We start from the raw sequence: 27,124 nt of genomic DNA, 5'->3' as shown, positions 1-27,124 counted from the left end.
GCCCTGCGCCGCGGCCATCGAGCGCGGCTTCCGGCGGCGCGGGTGGAGGCGGGGGAAGAAGGAGCGGGCCCTCGCCGCTCGCTCTCACGCTCTTGCTCTCACTCTCGGGCAACATGGCGGGCGCGGAGGAGGCAGCGTCCTTAGGGAGCCACCTGAACGGCGACCTGGATCCAGACGACAGGGAAGAGGGGACTTCCAGCACGGCCGAGGAAGCCGCCAAGAAGAAGAGGCGGAAGAAGAAGAAGGGCAAAGGGGCTGTGTCAGGTAGAGCAGTCGTGTTTTCGCGGGAATGGCCGAACGACTCGGCTCGGGCCCGGCAGGGGTGGCCCCGGCCTTCGTTAAATCCCCAGGCCTGGCGGAGTGGCATGGCCGGCTTCCCGTGCTGCGGCTGCTCGGGGGTGGCGGGAGGGTGTGGGGGATGAGAGCGCGAACTCGGCACCCACGCAGACCTAAGGTTCAGCTCCACCATCTTCAGCGCGGTTTGGACACCGCCTCAAAATCCCTTCTGACCCTAGTTGCGGCCTGCTTGCTGGACCTACCTATTTTGGTCGAGGCTGGGGGTGGGGGATTGCCGGGACGGTACGTCCTCGCCGCGCACCATCCGCATTTACACCAGGGCTTCAGCTTTGGACTGCAGATTTGGGGTGTTCGTCTAGTATGTCCTTACAGACGAGTCATGTCACTGACAGTTAGTAGTGCTGCAAATTTTCACGTGCTGAATCTCCCAGCATACCCAGGCTGGCCTGATTTTGATACCACTTGCATGCGGTGCAGACGGGATAGTCTAGGACTATGTATGAATGGATTTTTCTCAGCTGAAAATATCTAAATACACGGGAAAGGCGAGGAGAACAGCCTCACGTTTACAGTTGTACTATGTTTACTAGGAACGTGTTTTATCTTGAAGTTTTTCACGAGCGCCTTCATATTTTTTTTAACCTCTTCGTATTTCAGTGTCAACAGATAAGGAATGAGAGAAAGATGGAGTTGGAACTAAGAAATTGAAGAGGACTTAGCTACATATTTCAGAAATTTGGTGGTTAGATGGGAGTGAAAGTGGAAGAGTTGTACCTTTTGTAGGTTTTTTTTTTTTTTTTTTTTTCATTTTTGGATTTTCGAGACAGGGTTTCCCTGTGTAGCTTCGAACTCGCAGCGATCCGCCTGTCTCTGCCTCCCAGAGTGCTGGGATTATAGGCGTGCACCACCGTGCCCCCCTCGTAGGTCTTTTCTAGAGCAGAATTTAAATCTAGGGGCATTCTCGTGTGGCCCTCTCTGTTTGGATACACTCTGGACTCTGCAAGTTTGCCCTTGAAGGTGAACATGAGACTATCCTTAACGTTGCTGGGTTTGCTTTTTGTTGTTTTGTTGCTGGTTTGTTTTAAGGTTTTTTGTCGTTGTTAAGACGGGGTTTTCTCTGTGTAGCTCTGATTGCCCTAGAACTTGATTGTAGACCAGGCTGTCCTTGAACTCAGAGCAGCCTGCCTCTGCCTCCTAAGTGCTGGGATGTGCCACTATATCTGCCAGTTTTATAGTTTTTTGGGACAGGGTTTCACTATGCAGCCCTGGCTGTTTTAGAACTCCATCCCTCCATCCATACAGGGGGCTGGCCTCCAAGGCAGAGATCCACCAGCCTCTTTCTAGTATTTTCAAGTTGTCTCTCTCAATGGGAATCCTCTGTCAGTAGCCAGAATGTGCACTTATTCCTCTTACAGTTAGATCGTAATCACTTCTGGGTGTGCTTAGATGCTTAAGAATTTATATTTTAATAATGGATTATCTTTTTTCTATTTATTTTGTTTTTACCCAGCTGGTGTGTAATAAATCCTCCTCTTCCTAAGTATCGCCTGCTTTGAATATCTGTTTAGTGATTAAAATATTTATTGTCATCTAATTCTTTGTTTTGTTTTGATTTTTTGAGACAGTTTCTCTGTATCCTTGGCTGTCCTGGACTCACTTTGTAGCTGAGGTTGGCTTGGAACTCACAAGAGATCTGCCTGCCCCTACCACCCTAAATGCTGCCATCACTTCTGGCTTGGTCCCTATTCTTAAGCAGTTTAAAGAAGTTTTAAGAATTAGATGACAAGCCAGTTGAGATGGCTCATGCCTATAATCCCAGCATTATCAGGACCAACTTAAATTTCCGTTTATTCTGTAGGTGCTAGCATGTGAAATGGAGAGTTTTAAGTAGATAGAACTGCTTAGGTATGGAAGTTTTTTTCCTCATGGTTTAACAAATTATATTAATAGTAATGTTTCTGTTTTGTTTTCTGTGCTGCTTATTGTGAAATGATTTGTGAACTGTACATAACTGTTAAAATGTACTGAAGTGTGGAAAAGTTCTTTATTACATTTAATTTGTCTTTGAACAGCAGTTCAACAAGAAGCTGATAAAGAATCAGCCTCAGTGGATGAGGTAGCAAGACAGTTGGAAAGACAAGCATTGGATGAGAAAGAGAGAGATGACGATGATGAAGGTAAGCAGTTAATTTGATCTTTGGTTAGAAAAGACAGAAAATGCAACATTCTTTTTTTTTTTTTAGGTTATTTTCATTTTATGTGTCTGTGTGAGTGCCTACATGTAAGTGCACCCCATTGAACTTGAGGCCAGAAAAGGGTGTTGGAACCTTGGAACTGGAGTTCCAGGCAGTTCTGAGCAGCCTAGTGTGGGTGCTAAGAACCAAATTTGGGTCCTCTGTCAGAGCATCAAGTGCGCTTAACTGTGGAGCCATCTCACCAGCCCTGAAAATGTGACATTAGTTAAGGAAAAATCTGTTTATTTGTCCATCTAGTAATTGGCTAACATTTGACTTGTTAAAGTGTAATTAATGTCACAGATAAAGAGGAAAAGGTGTTTATTAGCAACTCCTTGAATATCCTCCTTGAATATCTGCGCAGATAGTAGGATTTCAACTTTTAGTTATGTACTTGGCAAAAGGCCAGGTGCTGGGTGAGTATGATATAAAATTAGGGGCTGTTTATTTTAATATTTAACTGAACTGCCACTGTGTGCTATATATCCAGGATATTCCATATGCCTTCTCTTTAATATCACAAGACCAACTGAAGTAGATGCTGTCATTCGTGTGTGTGTGTGTGTGTTTATGTATAATTTTACATACATTATCCACACCGCTTAAGACATATCACATAACCATTGTATATATGTATGTAGATGCCCTATATATTATATATATATATATATACATCTATATATATATATATATCATATGTGCATTTATGTGGTGTTTATATGGTGTTCCTAAAGTGGTGTGGCCACTGCATGTAAAATAACAAAGCACCTTATCTCAAGTCTGTCCCTCCTCCTGCCTATACTGGAATTGGCTTGATCATCTCAGATGTGAATGTTAGAGTGTTTCTAACCTTAAGTGTATTTGAGTACTGTAAGGTTTCTTTTAGAAGCCGGGCATGGTGGCCCATGCCTGTAATTCCAGCACTCATGGAGGCAGAGGCAGACAAATTGCTTTGAGTTCAAGGCCAAGGCCAGCCTGGTCTACAAAGCGAGTCCAGGACAGCCAAGGCCACACACAGAAACCATGTCTGGGGGGGGGGGGGATCTCTTTTACAGAAATTGCTAGAATTGTATTGTTTGATGCTGTCAGTAAAACAATGGAGGAAGAGATGATTAGGGAAACTGTTACTTTTTCCAGCCTATTTTGGCATGGGGGTAAGTGGGGCTTTCCCATACTGTAAAAGGATCTTTTATTCTCTTGATGTAATTGTTGTCTCGGACACTTACTGCCTCTGTCTGCTAACCTAGGCCTAGAATGTTTTTAGCCTCTGAAACTTAACGGCTGAATAAACTCATGCTTACTTGTTCTTATTGAGCTCTGGGCGGGCTGGTTCAACTCAGCTGTTCTAGCTTAAACTCCTCTCCCAGTTGACTTACTCAGTCTGGCTTTTTTCTCAGCCCCTGAATTGCTCTGCTTGGCCTCCAGCTAATCCCAGCAGTCTGCTCTAATCTCCTGGCACCTTCTCATTCTCTGGCTTACTCGGTGTTCACCTGAGTTCTCTCTCTACAACCTGTCTTTATTACTGTCCTAGTAAAACTGCCTGCTCACTCGATGCATTGCCCCTTAAATAATTTCCTTTTCCTCTTCACCTGAGAGTTAGGTGTATGCTATTCTGTCAAATCTTTCTCTGATTTGTTATTGTTTCTGCTACTCAATTAGACATCACCTTCAAACATGGCTGCTTCCTTCTACAAACTTTACCTTCATTGTTTGGGATTAAAGGTGTGTACCACCATAACTGGACGTAAGCTTTTCTTTACTTGAAGCTTCTCTATACCAGGCTGGGCTTAATCTCAGATCTGCTTGACTCTGTCTCCTGGCTCAAAGGCGTGTTTGTATTCCAGTGGATCACACAAACTTAGAAGGCCTTTGAATGTGATCTCTTGCCAGAGCAGCCATATTCTGAATTAAAATTCCTCTACACCCATTCTTTGGGTTTTTGGTTGTGTGCTGCCAGCACCAGCTACTCTACTTTGAGGCTGTCAGCCAACAAGTTCTGCTTAACTATTAGCTGGATATGGTAGCTTAAATAGTTGATTTCCCTTCAGTTAGTTTCGCTGCTTTCAAGAAGCTGTTAGCTTTTTCTCTTCCTTAAGCAGACCTCTGTTCTTCCATCTTGCTTCAGATTATAGCTGTATTTTGAACTTTGAAGACGAAAGGAATTTGCAAATTGTAGGTATTGTAATAGGCTGCTGTAGGTCTCACTGTGGTACCTCATAGTGCAGATCTTGAAATATGCCCTGTTGTATTTCACCTATAAAGTTGCCTTAATCTCCTTGACATTGAAAAGGAGATTTGTATGTTAAATTCATAGTTTTTTTCCAGTTTGAATTACTTTTTGAATTGATTTTGACAACCAGAAACAACATGGCTTCCAGGTTTTTAAAATACATTTAATTATTTTGTATATGCATGCATGCCCATGATGCATGTATGGAAGGCTGAGTACAGCCTGAGGGAGTTGTTTGTCCTCCTTCACCATGTGAATTCCTTGATTCAAACTCAGGCTGTCAGGCTTGACAGTAACTGCCTTTACCCATGAAGAGTTAAGAAGACCTTTCCTCCTGCCTCTGCTTCCTAAGAGTTGCTAAAACAGGTACAGACAACTGTGACTGGCTTTATGAGTAAGCGTTGAAGGAGATGGAGAAAATGGACATTTCAAAAATTTTCTTTTCAAGAAAAACTGGTTGGTCTGGTTAAGAGACAAAAATATAGAGGTGAAAAGGCACTCTAATATGCATGTTACAGATCAATGCAAATTAGGTTTGCAATGAGTAGGTGGAATTTTGTCCTAGCTGATTGAAGAAACTCTTCTTATAAGCATTGGGATCTGATTAAATCCAAATGGAGCTTGGTGTTGGTGGCACTTGCAAAGCAAAGGCAGGCAGATCTCTTTTGAGGCAAGTTTCAGGCCAGAGCTACATAAGTGAGACCGTGGCTTAATAAGAGGGAAAGAAAAGAAAACCAAACAAACAATGCAAATGGAAAAGACCATTTGTTTGAATGGGGATTATTTTGAGAAAGTTTTGAATCTTGGTGAACAGTGTAAATGAGAGGATTCTTTGAGAGAGACTGAGGAGAAACAGGAAAGACAAGATCATATTTGAGGCCACTTAGCAATTGGCTATGCATGTGGTAATGAATATTTAAACTGGGTGTTGTAGATAGGGATCAAAGGGTTTAATGGAGTAGTAACAGATTTTCAGTCTAAAGAACAGGAAGATGGGCATTAGTACATCCCAGGGGTTTGAGCTTGGGTGGCAGGATATTGGTGTTGCTGACTGAAATAATGAAGTCAGGAAGAGAGTTAGAGATTGCAGACAACGAAGAAGATAATGGATTTCACTTTAGATGTATTGAACTTGAAATTTTTGAGTACCAGTGTAATAGGTTGAGCCTGTGGTCATCTGGCAATGTGCCAGGGATCATTCATGAAATTATTTTTTCTTACAGTTGAGGTAGATGGCCAAGTAGCCAGGCTGGCTTTGACCTCAGCCCCTTGAGTGCTGGTATAACATGTGTGCACTGTCACACCTGGCTTTCATTCCGTATTTGCTTTTTTTCCAGAGTATGTTTATTGGGAGGGCTCCCACTCATCTTGAATCAAGTGCTTTCGCTGTTACTTCTTCCTGCAGGAGCATTCTTCTGTAAGCCTTGCTTTTCCTTTTGTCGGCTGACTGGGCAGCAGAGCAGCCAACACACAAGACTGCCATTCGTGCATGGCTAAAGACTGTGGGTGGGAATTGTATAGCATCCTGGGCATTTGACATCTATGAAGTAGCAGTTGAGGTTCTACACCAGTTCTTGTTCTTGTGTTTTCTTCTCCCCTTGAGAGGAAAGGAGATCTTTTTTGAGAGGCGTGATCTCATAGGAAGGTTATTGCTGCCAGAAAACATTCAGTAAATTTTAAGTTGAACTTATAAACAGTTATCAAAAATAATATTTAGTTTTTAAGTATATGGATTGGTGGGTTTAGAAACAATGTGCAGTTGTATGATCTTCTCACAACAAAAATAAAATATGTAGATTATTTATTTTAAAATACTATGTGGGGAGGTTTAGAGGACAGTTTGCAGGATGGAGTCTCCTACACTGTGGGTTTGGGGAATTGAATTCAGGTCCATCTGGCTGGTGGCAGGCACCTCTACTCACTTAGTCATCTCACTGGCCTGTGATTTGTTTTCATAACTGGTCTCAACCTCCACAAAACATTTGCCTGATATCCCTTTGTATCTGGTTCTTTTGCTCGAAACCTTTACCCTTGGCGTGGCTAATCTGTTTCCCTTACAGTGTTCTTTCCTGGAACATTGTGAATGGAATTACCATGTTCAGCTTCTTGTTGTTGTCTGTCCTGTTATACTTAATACCATGTGTGTAGTGTATGCGTGGTGTGGATAGTGGAGGTCAGAGGAGGACAGCAGGTATCTTGCTGTCTCTGCTTCATTTCCTTGAGTTAGTGTCTCACATTGAACCCTTAGCTCACTTCTTTAGCTAGGCTTGCTGGAGCAACTATGATCAGTGCCATGGTGTTGGGGTATGGTCACATGCAGCAATGCCCAACTTCTACATGGGTGCTGGGGATTTGAACTTAGGTCCTCACACTGAGGAGCAAGCTTTCTTACCTAATAAGACAAACCCTAGCCCCTACTTAATAGTTTTGACAGTTATCATTTGTTACATTCCTTTTTAGGAATTATTAATGCTTTTCTTTTTATTTCTAAGTGGTATTCCAGATTTTGCTTTTCAGTTTACTAGTTGAAGGCTGTTTTGTTTTATTTTGTTTATGGTGAGTGTTTACGCAGTCATTTATATACATGTCTTTATTTAGATGTATTTTCATTTTTCTGGGTAAACACCTACAAGTAGAAAGACCTTTTGATATTCTTTTGCAAGCTTCTTCATTTATGCAGAACACATAGTGCTATGTATCATAAGACACTGTCAAGCTGGGTGTTGTGACATATGCCTTTAATCTCTAGCACTTGGGAGGCACAGGTAGTCAGATTTCTGTGATGTCCAGGCCCGTCTGGTCTACATGGTGAATGAATTCCAGGACAGCCAGAGGGACATAGTGAGACCCTCTCTCAAAGGATAGAAAGAAGCTGTCAGATTGTTTTCCTAAGTATGTCATTCATGTCAGCATCGAGTACTTCATTGTTAGTAACTGAGTAAGAAACTGATCATGTCAGCTTTTAAATTACAGCGTTTGGAATAAGTGTGTAGTATTAGTCACTGTAGTTTGCAGTTCCACAGTGGTAGGAGCATGTCATCATTTTCTTGTTGCCTGAGACACATCATTTTGAAGTGCTTGTGGTAGTCTTTGGTTCCTGTTTTATTTGGTTGCTACTGAGCTATAATTGTTCTTTGTATGTTCTGGATGTATGTTTTACAGATACTTTCTCATTTGTGTTGACTACTTCACTTTGCTGATTATATTTGCAGTACAATACGTTTAATTTTTGATGACATTCAATTTATGTCCTTGTATAAGTAGTGCTTTTGTATCCCTCTCCATAACATTAAACCACTGTCTTCTGAAGTTTTGAAGATTTTCTTTTTAAGAGGTTTTATACATTATTAGCTGCTACATCCAAGTATATTCTTTTATAATTTTTAAATAAAGTGAAGATTGAATTAAATTTTCTGAGACAAGGTTACCTGTAGCCCAGGCTGACCTCAAACTTGCTATGTACCTAAGGATGACCTAGAACTTCTCTTGCCTGTACCTTCTCCATGCTTAGCTTGATCTTATTTCATGCTGAGCAAGTATGCTCTGCTAACTCAGGGTCCTGACGTTGTGTTATTTATTTATTTTTTAACATGAACATCAGTTGTCGACTTAACAAATAATTACTGAGTTGGGTATAGTGTTAATAATGAAATAGTCTTTTTATTAGGAATATCTTGGGGTGCTTGCAAGGACAAATGACGTGTAAAGATGTAAATTTCGTTTTGTTAAAATGGTTAAAATACTGATAAACATATTTCAGTATTCAGATCCTGGCTGTGGTGGCTCCTGTTACCAGCTAAGTGATGGCTTTTACTTTGTACTGATGCACATGTGGGACATTGAAGCAAGACACTTAGCTTCAAGGGATGCTAGAAGATCAAAGAAATACCTTTTTATTAGAGGGCAGTTTAACTTACCCCATTTAAAGCTTTAGAAGTCCCTGTGGAAAGAAGCTAATAATGCCCAAGATCACTCAGCTGGGAAGATTTTTAGTTATCTGTAAAACTGCTTATGCATCTTGAAGTCTGCTTTAGGTTACTGTTTGAGGCTGTGTACTAGATACTGAATGTTTTCCCAGAGCGAAAAATACTTCGCATATTGCTGTCCTGTGCCTGTTGCTTGGTACCTAACAAACACACCATTAATGGAATGGCAGAAGCTACGCGAATCTGATTCTGTGATGCATTGAAAGACATCAAAAGTTGTATATTTTAAAATATTTTCCTGTTGGGCATTTTAACCGATATTAGTGTTTTTATCATACTCTGTGTATTGAACCTACTAATGTCTTGTAATTGAATGTAACAAATTATAAATGCCTCTTTCTAAACTACTTCTTCCTTTAAAGTAAAAGAAAAAGATAAACTAAACATTTTTTTTGGTAGACTATAATTACCATGTTCTTTTGTTTTGTTTTTTGAGACAGGGTTTCTTTGTGTAACAGTCCTGGTTTCTGGCTGTCTTGGAACTCTATTTGTAGACCAAGCTGGCCTTGAACTCGCAGAGCTCCACCTGCTTCTGCCTCCCAAGCAGTGGGCTTAAAGGTGCGCACCACCGCTGCCCAGCACAGGTACTGCATTCTTGTTACTATTCTTAGTTTAATCAGTCTTTTAAGAAGCCCACAGATAAGAAGAAACCATTATAAACCAATGATTATAATTTTTGCGTGATTAATTAGATGATTGTAGAGTGGTTTAAAAACACTTTTTTAGCAATTCTCCTATGAATCCCAGATCTAAAGGAGTATGGCATGCTTCAAAAAGAAAACTGATCATTTGACTTTGAAAAAGTATATATGTTATTTTGTGTACAGGGGGTTGTTTTGCCTGAAAGTATGTCTGTGAGAGTCTGGTGCTTATGGAGTGCAGAAGAGGGCATCAGGCAACAAATGCTTTAGGACTGGAGTTACAAACAGTTGTGAGTTGCCATGTGAGTGCAGGGAATTGAACCCAGGTCCTCTGGAAGAGCAGTCAGTGGTCTTAACTGCTGAACCATTGATAGCCCCTTGACATCACTTTGTAGGTATAGATTTCTAAAATTTCTGATCAGATCATAGAATTAGAGAGAATACTTTATAACAGTGAACATATGGCTAGATCCTCAACTTGTCATTCTCTTGGGGGACATTTATATCCCTATCTCCTAGGACTGATTTGTGGATAGTTGGGTATTTTGCAACAGCATTTTTAAATCTCAGTTTGTTTTGTTGTTGCTTGTTTGTTTGCGATAGTAACCCAGGTTGGCTTTAAACTCAAGAACATGCTACCTCTCAGCCTTCCAAGTGCTCAGATTACTAATATGAACACATTTTAGTCCTTGTGAGATTCTGAAACATGTGAACCTAGAAAGTGTGTATATGCATATTAATTTTCATACAGTTTGACTTAGAACTCTTTCTCCGATAACTTTATTAAAAATGGTGGTGGATTAGAATGTTTTAGATGAAGTCACTGGGCTGTTACAGTTATTCAGCTAATGCCAGTTACTTGTCTAGCTTTTTTTTTTTTTTTTTTTAAAGTTGATACAGTTTTGTTTCATTCTGGCTGGAGAGGTGGCTTTTGCAGATTCCCAACACTCACATGGGTGGGTGGGTGGGTCACAACTGCTTGTATCTCCAGTTGCAGGGGATCTGACAGGTTTTTTTACTTCTGTGAATACTAAGCATGCATGTGGCAAACATACTTATATGCAAGTAGTCACACATACACATAATTTAGAAAATATATATCTTATTAAGAAGTTATTGGAATAATTCAAAGTAAAAATTGCTAGTGTTTTTAATGTGACACTTAAATGTGGTACTTAACTCTAAAAACATGAATAAACATTCTTAGTGTTGTTGGACATTGTGTGCATGTGTGGGTGCGCACACTTTCTCTTGTGCTTGCCTCATTTCGCTGCACTTTAAATTTGGCAATTTAAGTGATATGTTTTTTTTTTCTCAGATGGAGATGGAGATGGTGATGGTGCAGCTGGGAAGAAGAAGAAAAAGAAGAAGAAGAAGAGAGGACGTTAGTGTCTTATTTATAAGTATTGTTAGATTGACGATAGCTACTAACCCCTTGGTCTGAGGAGGACATTAGAACTTGTTTTAGATCATAATAGATACCAGAAAAATAGTTTGAATTTAATGAAACTAGTAATTTTGATAGGACAGCCTTGTTAACATTTTTTTTTAGCTTTTATCCTTGGAAATGATTGGTTGCCTTTAATTGCACATTAAAAATGAGTTCTTATGAAAGAAGGGGGAGATAGAAAGACCTAGAAGGGTCTAGAGCTCCACAAGAAGAACAACAGAACCAAAAAATCTGGGCGTAGGGGTCTTTTCTGAGACTGATTCTCCAACCAAGGGCCGTTCAGCCATTCATGGAGATAACCTAGAACCCCTGCACTAAGGTAGTCCGTGGCAGCTCAGTCTCCAAATGGGCTCCCTGACATGAACTAATTGGCCTGCTCTTTGATCACCTCCCCCTGAGGGGGAAGCAGCCTTACCAGGCCACAGAGGAAGACTATGAAAGACCTGATGAGACCTGATAGGCTAGGGTCAGATGGAAGGGGAGGAGGCCCTCCCCTCTCAATGGACTGGGGAAAGGACATGGGAGGAGATGAGGGGATAAGGGTGGGGCTACAGCTGGGATACAAAGTGAATAAATTGTAATAAATAAAAAATTATATTAAAAAATAAAAACAAAAAATGAGTTCTTAAAATGTATATACCTTTTAATTTGTATATTTAGTAATTCTACATAGGATGGTAGAAGTAGTGCCCTATAGGACACCAAGAAGAGCATAGTTTCTGACTATTGACCAGCTTTGAAATGACTAGATTTTGGATAAATGGTTAATGAGAGTCTCATAATATAAAGTATGAATATGGTGAGGTTTTATTAGTAACAAGTATATTGTACTGTTCAAATATGGTTCTGCTCTATTACTTCTGTAAATAGTATAACTGAATATTTGTATCTCACAGCAAAAGTTCAAACAGACCCTCCCTCAGTTCCAATATGTGACCTGTATCCTAATGGTGTATTTCCTAAAGGACAAGAGTGTGAATACCCACCCACACAAGATGGGTAAGAATCATAAAATAGCTTCCCATTTGACTTTTGACTACTGTAGCTTAGCAGTAAAGCCAGTTTAACTTTTTGCAGAAATTTACTCCACAATTTTATTGAAAGTCTGTGCCTTATTGCAAAGAAAATACAGTAGAAGCCTTCTTATCCAAAATAATTGGGACCAGTAACAGGTTGATTAATGAAAAAAATGTGAGGATAGGTGTTAAAACATTGAAGTCTTTACAGATAAAGGTCATTTTACTTGTTTCCTTCTTAGTCTTTCAGCATGAATTTGCTTTAGATTGCAGTTTTTTCCTCCATAAAGTTAGTGCTGTTGCCAGAACAGGAGCCTGCTAGTTGTATGTATTTAGGATGCCGTAGTGTGCCTTAAAGAAGGAATCAGAAGCATGGCTTAATACAGTCTGTAGAATAATTGGCTAAGAATGCTTCTACTGTAACAGTTTCATTGGCCTGTAGACATAGAAATTAATAAATGTTATTAAAACTTCACCTCCCTCATTCCCAGGTTTGAGTAACTTTAGAGAATCTGTAAAATTCTAAAATTTTATGACATAGACATCTTTTCTTTGAATTCATCTATTACTGTCCCTATCTTAAAATGTCATAAATACATGTAATTTACATTAATTACATAAACTCTCATAGTACATATGATGTGATCACATTTATTTTCAAATGTAATCTTTTAATTATTTTTTATTTTGCTTGTTCCCTCTTCTTTCCCTTCCTTCCAGACCCATGTTAACCACCTAGCAGGTAGCCTTCTGTATTTTTCTATGCTCATATATGTGTACTTTTGTGTCTGTTATATGAGGGGAATGTTTGGTCATTTATTTTATAAAAACAGAATCATAAGCATTCCCCCATCCCCTTTTCTCACTTGTACTACCTCTTGGAAGTCCCTCCAAGTTAGAAGAATAACTTTTGTTATTCTTTTGAATGGCTTTGGTATTCTGTGGTATAAGTGTATCATATTTTTTTTTTTCTCATTGTTCTAATTGATGAGCATTTACTCTGTCCCCTATGTTTTTTGCCACTGTTACCTTTTATAAACATTTTGGGCAAATAGGTAGAGTATCTTAAATATGAATAATTTTGTTATTAGATAAATTTCCAGGAGTGGGATTGTAGAATTGAATAGTAGTTTACAATAGTTTACTGCTAGTGATTTTTGAGTATCTTTTAGTTGTTGGCTTTTTGTTTTGTTTTTGTTTTGCATTTGTGTAGGGCAGGGAAAGGCAGACACTTGTGTACCAGGGCAAGAGTGCGGGGGACAGAGGACAGTTTTTGAGAATTGGCTCTCTCCTTCCACTATGTAGGTTCTGGTGATTGAACTCGGGTCAGAAAGTGTGGTGGCAAGTATCTTTACCCAGTGAGCAATCTCACTGGCCCTATTTGGGAGACAGTATTTCTCACTCTGTAACTCTTGCCCCTCCTGCCCCTGTATCCTGAGTGCTGGGATTTGTGGCATTGAGCCATCATGCCTGGCAAGGTGCACGCTAGCTTTCATATACCCACAGCTGACCTGTATTCAAGTCCTACCTTTTGTTTTTTTTTCTTTTAAGATTTATTTTTGTTTTATGTGTGAATATTTTGCCAGCCTGGGACTAATAGATAAGATTTTTTTTTTATTCTTATTTGAAGTTTGATTAGCCTCTTTCTAAATTTTATATGCAATTTTGAGGGGCAGCTGTTAATTTTATAGTCAATATATTACTTAGGAAATATGGATAAAAATGAAGAAAATAAGTATTTTCTTGATTTACCAATGAATAAAAACCACTCTAGGCACTCAGTGTTTCTTCCAAAATCTCTTAATATGAATGTGCTTTATAAATACCTGGGATTGTGCCCACAAGATGGCTGCAGGTAAAGGCACCTGCTCCAAGCCTAGTGATTTGAACTCAGCCCCTAGACTTGTCGTGGTAAAAAGAGAGAATGAGACCTGAAAATTGTCCTGTGACTTCCATGTGTATGTCATGGCATGCATGCACCCCACACCCTACACTCAATGAGTATAATACAGAGAAACAAAAAGACACACCTGGCAACAGTGCTGCAGAGCAGCCGTGATAAAATCTCACTACCAATACGAAACCTCTAGCATAGTTTTCCTGGATGCTTTAGCTCTAATTTTTTTGGTGGCTGTCTCCCTTCAACGCACACATGCATATCTGAGACTTCTTTCTGTCACTGGACTGTTTAAAGTGCTAGATATTTCTCTGACTTGATGGTTTTAAACATAGCCTCATAAATATAGTCTCTGAAGGATCATATCGAAGGACATTTTCAGTAACTCCCCATATTATGCCGAAACACTGTTTATTTTAAATCCTCTTTCTGTTTTTCCCATTTTGCTTCTTTAACAAACTAGATACTTGTAGAAAGTCTCATTTTTTTAAAGACTTTCCTGTTTTTCCTTGTGGTTATAAACCTTTGTTATGTCTGTAAACTGTAATTAGGTATAAATGAGTGTAGGAATGAGCATTTCTGACAGGGCTGTATCATAATCTTTTAGGCTACATAATACTCTGTTACAGTAGAAGTATTGTGCCCTCTTATTTTCCCTGTGTCAGAGCACTAGCTTAATGTGACGACACTGTTTCTTCTCTCGTGCTCCCCACCCCATTCGTTGTGTGAATGTGTATGTACAAATGTGAACAGGTGTGTGTGTGGGGGGGAGCATTGGTCAATGTCAGGAGCCTTCCTCCTTGGGCTCTGTCTGCCTTATTTTTGAGACACGGTCTCGTTCTCAGTGACTGGATCTTGCCAGCCAGACCCTTGGATGTAGTTATTTTATTGCCCTCCCCCACTCTTGAGGTAAAGATGTGTACCCCCCACAGTTGGCATTGGTGTGAATGCTGGAGATCCATAAGCACTTTACCAGCTGAGCCATCTCTTCAGCCTCACCTCTGTCCTCTCTTCCTTTCTCCCTCTCTCTGGTTTTGTTTGTTTTTGGGCTCTTGTTGTATAGCTTTGACTGGCCCAGAATTCACTAAGTAGACAGACCAGGCTGATCTTGAATTGAATTCACTGAGAATCTGCCTGCCTCTGTCTCCCAAGTGCTATGTACCATTACATAATGTCATAATGTCAGACAGATTTTTTTTTTTAAGATAACTTTTTCTTTTTGTAGTTTCTAACTACTCTGTGGGTCCTTTGTAATCATTGGCATATCCTTTTGCCTCAACCACTTTCACTTAATTATCTTAGTATCCAGTGATGATTTTCTTCTGTTAGTTTTTCACTGGAAAAATACTAAATAGTGACTTTCTAATTAAACTTTCCCTTTACATTTATTAGTATTTTCCCAAAAGATAAGTGTTCTCTTACCAAGCAGGGTTCGATTTTAGTTTATTCCTAGTTGAAGATTTAAAATGTGTTTACTCTTGACCAATTTTCAGAGAAAATTTATATTTTGCTTATTTTGAAGTTAAAGGCCTATTTGATATAGTTCCTTAAAATGCAAATGAATTGCCTTTTAAGTTTCCATGTATTAGATTAAAAACTAATGTCAGGTGGATCTCTTGAGTTCGAGATAAAAAGAACAAATCGGGGCCTCACTATATACCTATGGCTGTCCTGTAATTAGCTATGTAGACCAGGCTGGCCTCAAACTCACAGAGATCCACCTGCCTCTGCCTTCCAAGTGCTGGGATTAAAGGCCTTACACCACTACTCCTGGGTTGTTTGTTGGGGTTTTTGTTTTTCACCTTTGGTCTTTTGATTTTTACTTATATTTTATATTTTTCTGCCCGGTATGTCCACTGTTAAAATGTCAAAACATTAAGGAAATACTGGGGTTGGGGATGGATGTAGCTCAGTTGGTAGAGAACTGCCTCACCTGCGTAAATCCCTAGGTTGTTTTATTTTCCTCAGCATGGATAAAACTGATGATACATACTTGTCCTTGAGAGGTAAAAACAAGAGGGTCAGAATTTGAGGAAATACCAAAGATGAAGTCACAATAAGGTCTTAAAGGTTGTTTTGTACTACTAGAATAAATTAAAACCTGATTTTAATGTTCTGGTTTTGTTTGTGTGTTTGTTTTGTTTTTTTATACCAGTGGATATATAGTATACACTTCCAAACAGAAAAATAAGCCTGACACTAGTAAGTCTTTGAAGGAATCACTTTCATAATTTCGGTGAGGTAGTGCTGCTGAGTTGTAAGCTATATCTGCAGTGATGTAAGAATGTCAAAAACAGGAGAGAGATGGCTCAGTGCTCAAGAGCACTCCCTGCCTGCTCTTCCATGGGACCCAGGTTTAATTGACAGCACCCATATGGCAGCTTAGTCTGTAACTCCAGGTACAGAGGGTCTGATATCCTCTTTTGGCCTCTGGGCACTAGACACACAGGAGGTACAGAGGTATACAGGCAGGCAAAATGCCCATACCTGTAAAATTGGGGTGGGGGTGGAGCCGAGCAGGGGGAGAATGAAAGTAAGCCAGGCATGGTAGGACATGCCTCTAATCCCAGCACATGAGAGGCGAAGGACCTGGTCACAGAGTGAGTTTCAGAACAGCCAGGGCTACATACTAATACTCTGTCTCAATAACAAAAAAGAATGTGTGAAAATTATAACAAATTTCTAAAGTTAATTCATTCTAAAATAGTGTTTTTGAAAACATGCTGCTTAGTCATCAGTGGCTTTCATTATTCGATACTAGATATGCTGTATATTGGGAGATGGAGCATATGGATTAGGAGTTTAAAGTTAGCTGAGGCTGCATGGAAGTGTTTCTCAAAACAAAAACCAAGCAATAGCTACAACAACCAAGATTGTTAGTTATATACCAGGTAATCTGCCAGGCTGGATGTCCTTGTGAACTGGTGCTCTGTCTTGTACAAGGCATGGGTAAAAACCCATAGAACATGGGTGTGTGGAAGGGCCACTGAGGGGAGGCAGCAAAGGCTCTGAAAACCTATGCAAAGGTAGCGTTTCAAGAGCTCTCCCCTCAAAGATATGTTTCACCTAGCAGATACAGACTTGTTTTATTGTTTGTGTTTTTATGTTTAGTTGGTTTTTTGTTTGTTTTTGTTTGATTGGTTTGGTTTGATTTTTTGAGATGGAGTCTTACTGTGTACCTTAAGGCTAAGCCCTGGCTACTCTCAGATTTGTGGTAATCCCCCTGCCTCAGCCTACTGAGGGATGGAATTACAGGTATGAGCTCCACATGTAGCTTGTGCACACATTTTTTGTGAATGTTAGACCTTAAAGCAATACGGCTTCAAATTGAGGCAGCATTTGCTTTGTGTTTGGAGTTTTCAGTGGCCTAGAGAGGGTTTACATCACGGATTATACTTAAGTATAATAGCATTTCATATCACGGACTTGAGCATTCTTGCTGTCCACAGCATGGAAGAGTTAGGGGGATTTCTGGAACCAGTTCCCCAGATAATGATGAGAAAGTCCTGCTTAAACCTGTTAGTTGTTATACTCCTTTGAAGGCTTGTGTATGTATTTTCTCATGTGCCGGGATGTCCCCCACCTACAAACAGCACCTGCTTGATTTCTAGAATTCTCATATTTCTCGTTCTCGTTGCCTTTTTTATTAGTAGGAAACTATTAGTCCCTCTGATTATGAATGAAATCTCAACTTAAGGGTTTTGTTTCCTGTAAAAATCTTTTAGAGGGGCTTCGTGTAAATTGGATTAAGCATGTGGCTTTTAATATTTCAAAAGTCTTGTCAAATATATAGAAATTGATAATATACTTATATCTGAAATGCTTTACATTGCTTGGTATATATATTTTTAATCTCAGCTTTTAATATTCTTGTGAAGTTTTAAAATGACTCATACTATGCTATGCCTATTCCAAAGGCGAACAGCTGCTTGGAGAACTACAAGTGAAGAAAAAAAAGCATTAGATCAGGCTAGTGAAGAGATTTGGAATGACTTTCGAGAAGCTGCAGAAGCCCATCGGCAAGTTAGAAAATATGTTATGAGCTGGATCAAGCCTGGGATGACAATGATAGAAATCTGGTAAGAGGAGCATGGTTTTGTAAAAATTTTGTTTTAAAAAAAGTTTGGAGTAGGCATAATGCTTCACATCTTTAATCCTACAGGGGCAAGTAGATCTCTTAAGTTTGAGGTTAGCCTGGCCTGCATGGTAAATTTCAGCCAGGACTATTTAGTGAGACTGTCTTTTTAAGGGGTCAGGGAGAGCATTCATTTTAGTAATGAGGGACTCCCTAGTTTAAATTGGCTGTTATTAGTCCTTTGCTAGTACATCTTTATCTTAGGTAGAGAATTTGTGAATGTCTCCTGAGTTTTTGTACAAGGAGGGAACTGTAACACATACATGTATTTGTACATTAGCATGTTCCTTTGTGTATAATTTTATTTGGATGTGCTTGCATATAGGAGTGACTAATTTTCTCTCTGGAAATCTGTTATTTACTATTAGCAGTCCCTTGAGATTGCTTATCTAGACACAAAGTATAATGTAGTGAAAAAAATCCAATAAAATGATTTTTCTTACCTTGTAAAATGATTAACATAGAATCCAATTCTCCTATTTAAATATTTTTTTTTTAATACTACTAGAGACTGGAGAGATGGCTCAGGGTTAGAGAGCACTGGCTGCTCTTGAGGAGGGCCTGGGTTAGATTCTCAGTTCCTACATGGCAGCTCCCCGCTATCTGTAACTCCATGGAGGGGATCTGTGCTTTCTTCTGGCCTCTTTCAGCACCAGGCATTCAAGTGGTACATAAACACACAGGCAAAAGCCATGTACTTAAAAGTTAAAACGCACGTGTGTGTGTGTGTGTGTGTGTGTGTGTGTGTGTGTGTGTGTGTGTGTGTACGTGTACGTGAGTACGTGATAGGCAGCTTGTATGCAGCAACTTAAATTTGGTGTAAATTGAAACTAAATTCTTAGTAACTGGAGTTCAGAGTAGAGTGTTCTCTTGGGCTTGGGGCAGAAGAGATTTCCTTGTCTTTTACAGATGAGCTATTTTCATCTCATCGGAGAGCTGTTTATATTCAGAAAGTTACCTATCACTCATTAAGTAATGAGGGTTTTAGGGTACGAGTCTGAAAACAAATTCCTTTTTCCTTCAGTGAGAAGTTGGAAGACTGTTCTCGAAAGCTCATAAAGGAGAATGGGTTAAACGCAGGCCTGGCATTCCCCACCGGGTGTTCTCTCAACAACTGTGCTGCACACTACACTCCCAATGCTGGTGACACCACAGTCTTACAGTATGATGACATCTGTAAGATAGACTTCGGAACACATATAAGTGGTGAGTCTGTGGAGATAATCCCATCTTGAACCCGGCTGTGCCTCCGGGATGCCCTTTGTATATGTATGGAGCTGTGAATACCGAGCTCCATATTTTGTTCTTGTGTCCCTTTCTGTAAAGCTGTAGTGAGATAATTTTGATTGCTTTAGGTTTCAAGCATCCTACTTAAACTGCAAAATATTGGATATTGACAGTTATTTTGTTTTCATGTTTGATTATATGATTGTTTTTTCCATTCAGGTTACTGTTTTATACATGATATGTTGAAATATAAAATATTTCACCAGGGCTGGGTATATAGTTCAGTTGTCATGACATTTAGTACCCTGTGTCACATTTCGGGGGACGGGTTGGGGCTGGAATCCAGCATGGTGCCTTTAATCCTAGCAATTAGGAGGCAGAAGCTGATGGATATCTGTGAGCTCAAGGCCTGTCTGATCTACAGAGAGTTCTAGGATAGCCAGGGCCCCACCGGAGCACCCTGTCTCAGGAAAAAAAAAACAACAAAAAACAAACCAAAAACAACAAAAGGACCCCCAGAGGTTTGGTGCACACTGCCAGGTCAAGGCCTGTCTAATCTACAAAGCAAGTTCCAGAACAGCCAGAGTTACAAAGTGAGACACTGTCTCATAATAAAGAAAATGGGCATGAGTTCAGAGTCATCCTAGGCCATATAGTGAGTGGAGGCCAGGCTGGAATACACTAAACCTTAAAGAACAAAAAATAGTATTTGTAGAGCTTTTTTGTTGGTCTATATGTTTGCTTTTTTAACTTCTGTACTACTGACATAATATACCTTTTGTATATTTCTTAAGAGGCAAGGAAGTGAGTTTGTATCAATATAAGATTTTAAGGTTTTGCTAAATTGTGTGTGGCACTGTTTAGGGCTTTGAGACTATAGATTTTTCTCTGCTCATACTGCTGTATTTCCTCGTTTTTATTTTACTTCTGTTTGTTGGTTATTCTGGGAGAGTACTGAATTGAACAGTGTATAGCAACTCATAAATTTTATTCTGAAGCCATTGAATTATTGCTCCTTTTCACCCTTTTTATTTTAAATAATTTCCGGGGACTTGGAATGCCGCCCTCCTTTGAGCCTGATGCTCTCCTTTTAATTAGCAATGTTAGTAGGGTGCTGCTATAAAGCAGGTTAATCAGGTAAGTCAAATAAACTTAAAGCTGAATTTTTTTTCTTTTTCAGGTAGAATAATCGATTGTGCTTTTACTGTTACTTTTAATCCCAAATACGACATATTGTTAAAGGCTGTGAAAGATGCCACTAATACTGGAATAAAGGTATGTGGACTGTAAGTGCTATTTATTTAAAAACATGATTTTCAGTCCTCATAGATTGTTCTGAGGTCTGTGTAGTTTTAGGTGGTTTGTATAGCTCATTGGCCTTAGATTCTCACCTTCCCCCCACCCCCCGACATTGTTTCTCTGTGTAGCCTTGGTTGTCCTGGACTCGCTTTGTAGAGCAGGCTGGCCTCAAACTCACAGCTAGCTTCCAGCTTCTGCCTCCTGAGTGCTGGGATTAAAGACATATGCCACCGCTCCCGGCTTGGCCTCAGCTTTAGGTTCCTAAGTAGTTGGTAGTAGCACACTGTGCCGGGGGTGGTGTGCTTGCCCAACAGTTTGGCTATTTATCCATTTTATTTTTAGAACACTTTTACATTCACAGCAAAATGAAGCACAAGATAGGGACACTTCCCATGTAAACTCTGTTGGCACACATCATTTCTTTTCCACTGCCAATATCTCCAACAAAGTACATTCTTACAATCATTTGATCAGCATTGACATGTGACAATCATTAATGTCCACAGTTTACATTAGAGGTCACTCTTAGTTCTTATTTATTTAATGTTCTGTGGGTTTGACTGTGCTATGCTGATGGTTTCTTTCCTCTGTGTTGGGCCCTGAAGTACTAAGCTTCCCCTCACATTGTGTCTTAAGGTGCATACTATGTAAAAGTTACCACCTTGCATTCCATTAGTGTATTCATAGAGAGCTGCCACAAATATACTGCTTTCCTGCTTTTATGTCCACTAACAGTGCGCAGGACAGGTTCCAACATTTGCTCTATATCTTCACCACTCATTTTCTAGTGTGTGTGTGTGTGTGTATGGTTTGTTTGTTTTGTAGTCATCCCAAGGGCTGTGAGATGGTATCTCTGTCATTTTGACTTGCAGTCCCCTAGTATGAGGAGTTATCTTTTTTATTTCTTTATTTTTTGAATGCTCGATTTGCTTGTACACACCTGCACGCCAGAAGAGGCACAATAGATGGTTGTGAGCCACTGTGTGCTTGCTGGGAATTGAACTTAGGACCTCTGGAAGAGCAGAGCCCTTAAACCACTGACCCATCTCTCCAGCCAGAGGAGTTATCTTTTCATGTGCTAATTTGTTGTGGGTTTTGACCTAATTCAGGGCCTTCAGTTTTACAGTTTTTTAAAAAATGTCACATTTTTTAAAGTTGCAAACATTAAAAAAAATAATAAAGTAGCAAAAAAAAATAAAAATAAATTACAAAAAAGTTTCAAACAAATCATCACACTGAAATTATGCAGCTCAGTGGGGGCCTGTACAATTAGAGAAGCTGTTCAGAAAGGGTGCCATGGGGCTTCACATTGGAGTTTATACTTCAGCTATTTTTGTGCATTTATCCACCACCAAAAATGAAAAATCTAGTTAGAGCTAGAAAAACAATTGCCTTGTGTTTTCTTTCAAGGACATTAACTCGTCCTTCTTAGTTGTATTCAGTTTCAGTCCTTTCTCATCCTCTAGTATTTAGTTCTTCTATATGCTGTATTGTACCCGCATGCACACTTGCTCACATACATACGTCAAGTCCTTTATATTGCAGTCTCAGGAGTTCTCTGTTACCGTCTCAGTCTTTATCCAGCACATGATTTGCCTGTATTCTCTATCTAAAGTGGCTTTTTCAATGTGTTGATAGATACTGTGTGTTTGGTGCACTGAATGTTTTAGTTACATGAAGTACAGTTTTAGTTTTTTGTTGATGTGGCCTTTGCTTTTGAGAGATAAGCAATTACTGTCAGATCTACTTGCATGAGGCGTTTGCCTCTCTGCTGAGAGAATTTTACAGTTATGGGTCTCACATTTGGTGTTGGGGGGTGGGTGGGTGGATGGTTATTTTGCCTGCAATTATGTCTATGTACCATGTGTGTGGTGCCCTCAGGGGCCACAACAGGTTAGATTCCTGGGACTGAAGTAAGATGGTTATAAGTCACCTGTAAGTGCTGGGAGCCAAACCTGAGTCCTATAGAAGATTCTTAACTGTGCTCAACACAGTGCTAACTGCTGGGTATGATGCCAGCCCAGTGGTTCTCAACCTGTGGGCTGTGACCCCTTTGTGCCTTGGTCCTTTTATAGGGATAGCATATCAGATATTCTGTATATCAGATACTTACATTATGACTCGTAACAGTAACAAAATTAGTTATGAAGTAGCAATGAAAATACATGGTTGGGAGTCACCACAGCATGAGGAACTGTATTAAATGGTCGCATTAGGGAGATTGAGAACTGCTAGACTAGCTCCTGTGGTATAATCTTTAAGAGGATTTTTTTTTTTTCCTTCCTTTTCAATTTGGATGCAGTTGTTTTGTGTTTTGTTTTTTTCTTGCGTAATTGTTCTGGCTACAACATTAAGTCATGCGTTTAGCAAAACTGGCACACCTCTTTTACCTTGTTTCTGACCTTAGAGGAAATGCTTTCAGTAGCCGTATTTGTTGTAGGTTTTTTCCTCTAGCTTTTGTTATTTTTGAGGGTAGTTTTTCTGTTCTTACTTTGCTGGATCTTTATGTCAAAAATTCTATTCTAAATGTATATCCAATTGAAATCATATGTGCCTTTCCCTTATGTGTGTTTATATTGATGATCTGTTGAACTGTCATTGCATTCCAGGAATAAATCCCCTTTGGGGGGGGTGTGTATGTGAGAGAGAGAGAGAGAATTATGTTGCCTTAGCAGGCTTTAACTTGGTTTCGGGCTTTCAGGCTTTCTTTATCCTTCCATCTTCTGAGTATATGGAACTCCAGGCATATACCACCATGTCCAGCTGGTATTTCCTTCTCTCTCTTAATGGTTGGACACTGCATGCATGCTTTCCCTGCAGGTTCTAATATGACAGACGCCAAGATTTCCACAACTGTGTCAGACTCTGCTAGTGCAATTTTCTCTAAGCAGAGATCCCTGGTAGATGACTGAGTATAAATGTCTGTAAGTATTTGTATGCCAATGAATTTTGCTGCATTGAATGCACCACGTGTGTGTGCAGTGCCCGAGGAGGCCAGGTGAAGGTGTAGATCCTCTGGGACTGGAGTTACATTAGTTAGCTGTCATGTGATCTCTGGTTACCAAACAAGGCTTCCTCTGCAACAGAGCCAAGTGCCCTTTTCTGCTGAGCCATCTCTAGCTACCCCCACCCCATGGTAATTTATTATATTTCTTACGTTTCTCGTAAACAAACCACATTGCTAACCTTAACAGGCAAGGAAAAGAAAATTTGGGTCTAATTGTATTGTGCATTTGTTTTAATATCCTTCACAAAGTCTTTTATATAATTATTTGTAGTATACAGGCTAGTTTTCCTGATTGTCCTTTATTGAAGAATATTAAACCATTTTAAAAGTTTGTACTTTAAAACATATACTTTTTTTTTTTTTTTTTTTTTAGTGTGCTGGGATTGATGTTCGTCTCTGTGATGTTGGTGAGGCCATTCAAGAAGTTATGGAATCCTATGAAGTAGAAATAGATGGAAAGACATATCAAGGTATGGTCCATTAAACTAGGACTTTGGATCAACTGTTGAGTGTATAGAAGAAGCACTGTAGAAACTGTGGGAACTATTTCTAAGCTAAGAAGTAGCTAAGAAGACATCTGGGAAATTTATAGTATGGCATCCAAATCTGAACTGCGCTTTTTGAGACACTAAGGAACATGTAAAACTCATTTCTCTTCACCTTTCCAGTTGCAGCAGTGATTTCTAGTGAGCCAGGGTGCTGAGGTGTTGGCATTTTCTTTTCTTTGTCTTTACTAATTACTTATTCCTAAGTAGCAGTTACCCTTCAGGTTTGAACCTGTGCACACACAGAAGTCGTCTTAATCATTTAATACTGCTTATTCCATTTGTTAAATTATTACTTGCTTTTTGTTTCCATTTTTGAGTAATGTTCTGTGGTGTAACTTTATTGTCATCGGCTGCAGGAAGTTGAGATTGTTTAGATTTTGTTTTGTAACATTTGAAATGGTAAAGTCTAAATTTAGGATTCATTTGATAGTGTCTTCACCTTTTATAGCTATATTTTTGTCCTTAAGGTCCTTATTTCTATATATGATGTGTATAACCTATTATTTTTTTCTATTCCCCTCTCAACATTCCTTTTGGTATTTTTAAAATAATGTGTATGTGTGACTGCAGGTTTGTGCAAATGAGCACAGGTGCTCCTGGAGTCCAGAAGGCATTGAATCATCTGGAGGTGGCTGTGAGCCACCTGAATTGGGTGCTGGGAATTAGCTTTGGTCCTCTGAAAGAGTAGTGCGTTCTCTAATAGTTGACTCTTCAGCCCTCTCTCTGTCTTTTTTTTTTTTTCTTCAAATTTTTAAGATTTATTTTATTATTTATACAACATTTTGCCTGCACACCAGATCTTACTATAGATGGTTATGAGCCACCATGTGGTTGCTGGAAATTGAACTCAGGACCTTTGGAAGAACAGTGAGTGTTCTTAAGTAACCTCTGAGCCATCTCTACAGCCCAGCCCTCTCTTTTGTACTTAGTTTTAAACTACTTTTTTTTTTTTTTTTTATTTCTGAAAGCTTTTTTTTTTTTTTTTCTTTTGGAACAGCAACTTACTAGGTATAAACTAGGCTAGCTTTGAACTCACAGAGATTCACCTGCCATTGCCTTCCAATTGCTGGGATTTAAAAGTGTGTGCCACCATCCTGATTCAAAATCTTCTTTTTGTATAAATTCTTAAAGTCTGTACCAAAAAGCCAAAAATTGAATCTGTTTTTCCTTAAGAGATCCTAAACAACATTTACTTTTTTTATTATAACAGTGAAACCCATCCGTAACTTAAATGGACATTCAATTGGGCCATATAGAATACATGCTGGAAAGACAGTGCCCATTGTAAAAGGAGGGGAAGCTACAAGAATGGAGGTATGTAAGTCATCCCTGATAACATGGGGCATTGCACATGGCTAGGAAGGTAGACTGTCACTGTCTAACCCCAGCTCAACACTTAGAACACTGCTAAAAGCCATGACACTTTTCTCTTAACTAAGACTCCCAAGTAAGTAAATATTGAACAAAATAAACTTAATACTCATATTGTATTGTGCTTATGAAAACTGGGACTGTCACTGTACTATTTACCAAACGTTCAGTGAATGTCCTCAGTGTTGGGGTCTTTAGGAGGCACTGAGATACAGCAGTTAATGAAAGTCCCTACCCATGTAAAACCTGTGTTTTCATACAGGATAGCCAGTGGTCCACAGTGCTGAGAAGACAGGCTGAGCAAAAACTGTGGGGAGCGTGTTTCGTGTTACTTTACTGCTTTATTTTGTGGGAAGTTTTAGTTCTGAATTGTCTTCCTCCTTTGGTCCTCATGTTTTGAAGGAAGGAGAGGTGTATGCCATCGAGACCTTTGGTAGCACAGGAAAGGGTGTTGTTCATGACGACATGGAATGTTCACACTACATGAAAAATTTTGATGTGGGACATGTGCCAATCAGGTGAGAGACTTGATTTTATTACTAATGAGCATCTTTTCTAAATTAACAAAAGGACAGACTTATCAGTATATTTACAGATGTCAAGGTATGTTGTCTTTTTAGTAAGGTTTTTGTTTTCTGTAATACAGCAGAAAAGTTATCCTGCTAAGTATCCACTAGGTTGAAATGATAGAGGCAAGTATTCAAATGAGTTTCTGATAATGTAATTATTTCCTAGCATTCCTAGGTTTGGGATTCTAGTGTTTTTACTCTTGATAATGTCCTATCCCAGTTGACATTGTGTTGTTGTACTCTTTACAGAGTTTGATTATAGGTAGCATTCATGCCTTCACAAATGTCAGTCTTTGAGCTCGTTAAAAAGGAGCTTCCATAATACTGGGTCTAAGAATTGAGAACATTTAAGGTGATCTTCAAGCAAGTTTCATGGTTGTGATGGCGTTGAGCCATAATTTTTTGTTATTAGTGAAAGAACAGTAAATTTTTTCAGGTGCATACATAGCTTAAATTTGATTTGTAAAGGGGGAATTGGTTAGTTAACTATTTGCCAACTATTAATGTTAACTTTTCGCCTCTTAGGCTTCCAAGAACAAAACACTTGCTAAATGTCATCAATGAAAACTTTGGCACCCTTGCCTTCTGCCGAAGGTGGCTGGATCGCTTGGGAGAAAGTAAATACTTAATGGCTCTGAAGAATCTGTGTGACTTGGGAATTGTAGATCCATATCCACCATTATGTGACATTAAAGGATCATACACAGCACAGTTTGAACACACCATACTGTTGCGTCCAACCTGTAAAGAAGTTGTCAGCAGAGGAGATGACTATTAAACTTAGTCCAAAGCCAAGTCAACGTCTTTATTTTCTAAGCTTTGTTGGAACACATTATACCACAAGTAATTTGCAACATGTTGTCTGTTTTAACAGTGGACCTGTGTAATCCCTTTATTCATGTTTAAAGGAGTTTGATCAGAGGCAAACTGTCTTCATGTAATTAACCAAGGAAAAGGCTTTCAAGACTAATGTTAACTGTTTCTCCCGTCTAGGAAATGCTGTACCGCTCACTAGTTAGGAATTACTTAATACATTTTGTTTTGAAGACCTAAGAGATGCTTTTTGGATATTTATATTGCCATATTCTTACTTTGGATGCTTTGAATGACTACATACATCCAGTTCTGCACCTACCTATGCCCTCTGGTATTGCTTTTTAACCTTCCTGAAATCCATTTTCTAAAAAATAAAGACATTTTCAGATCTGAGAGCTACA

At 39.3% G+C, this 27,124-nt stretch overlaps 1 protein-coding gene across 2 annotated transcripts; it reads left to right on the top strand.

The window, feature by feature from the left end:
* Positions 1-22: 22 nt before the first annotated feature.
* Positions 23-27,124, top strand: Metap2 (methionyl aminopeptidase 2). 2 transcript variants are annotated; one of them, XM_021647832.2, is made up of 11 exons: positions 23-264; positions 2,373-2,474; positions 10,707-10,772; positions 11,735-11,837; positions 17,669-17,830; positions 18,911-19,092; positions 20,294-20,388; positions 23,793-23,889; positions 25,178-25,281; positions 25,741-25,856; positions 26,433-27,124. In XM_021647832.2, exons 1-11 carry the CDS (start codon positions 114-116, stop codon positions 26,683-26,685), a joined length of 1,431 nt encoding a protein of 476 aa, XP_021503507.1. In that variant the 5' UTR covers positions 23-113; the 3' UTR covers positions 26,686-27,124. The 2 variants fall into 2 exon arrangements, with proteins under 2 accessions (XP_021503507.1, XP_021503506.1); XM_021647831.2 differs by having other exon boundaries at positions 24-264; positions 2,370-2,474.

Source organism: Meriones unguiculatus, chromosome 2 (genome assembly GCF_030254825.1).
Source record: "Meriones unguiculatus strain TT.TT164.6M chromosome 2, Bangor_MerUng_6.1, whole genome shotgun sequence".
Classification (NCBI taxonomy): domain Eukaryota; kingdom Metazoa; phylum Chordata; class Mammalia; order Rodentia; family Muridae; genus Meriones; species Meriones unguiculatus.
This window is presented reverse-complemented; position numbering and strand designations above follow the sequence as displayed.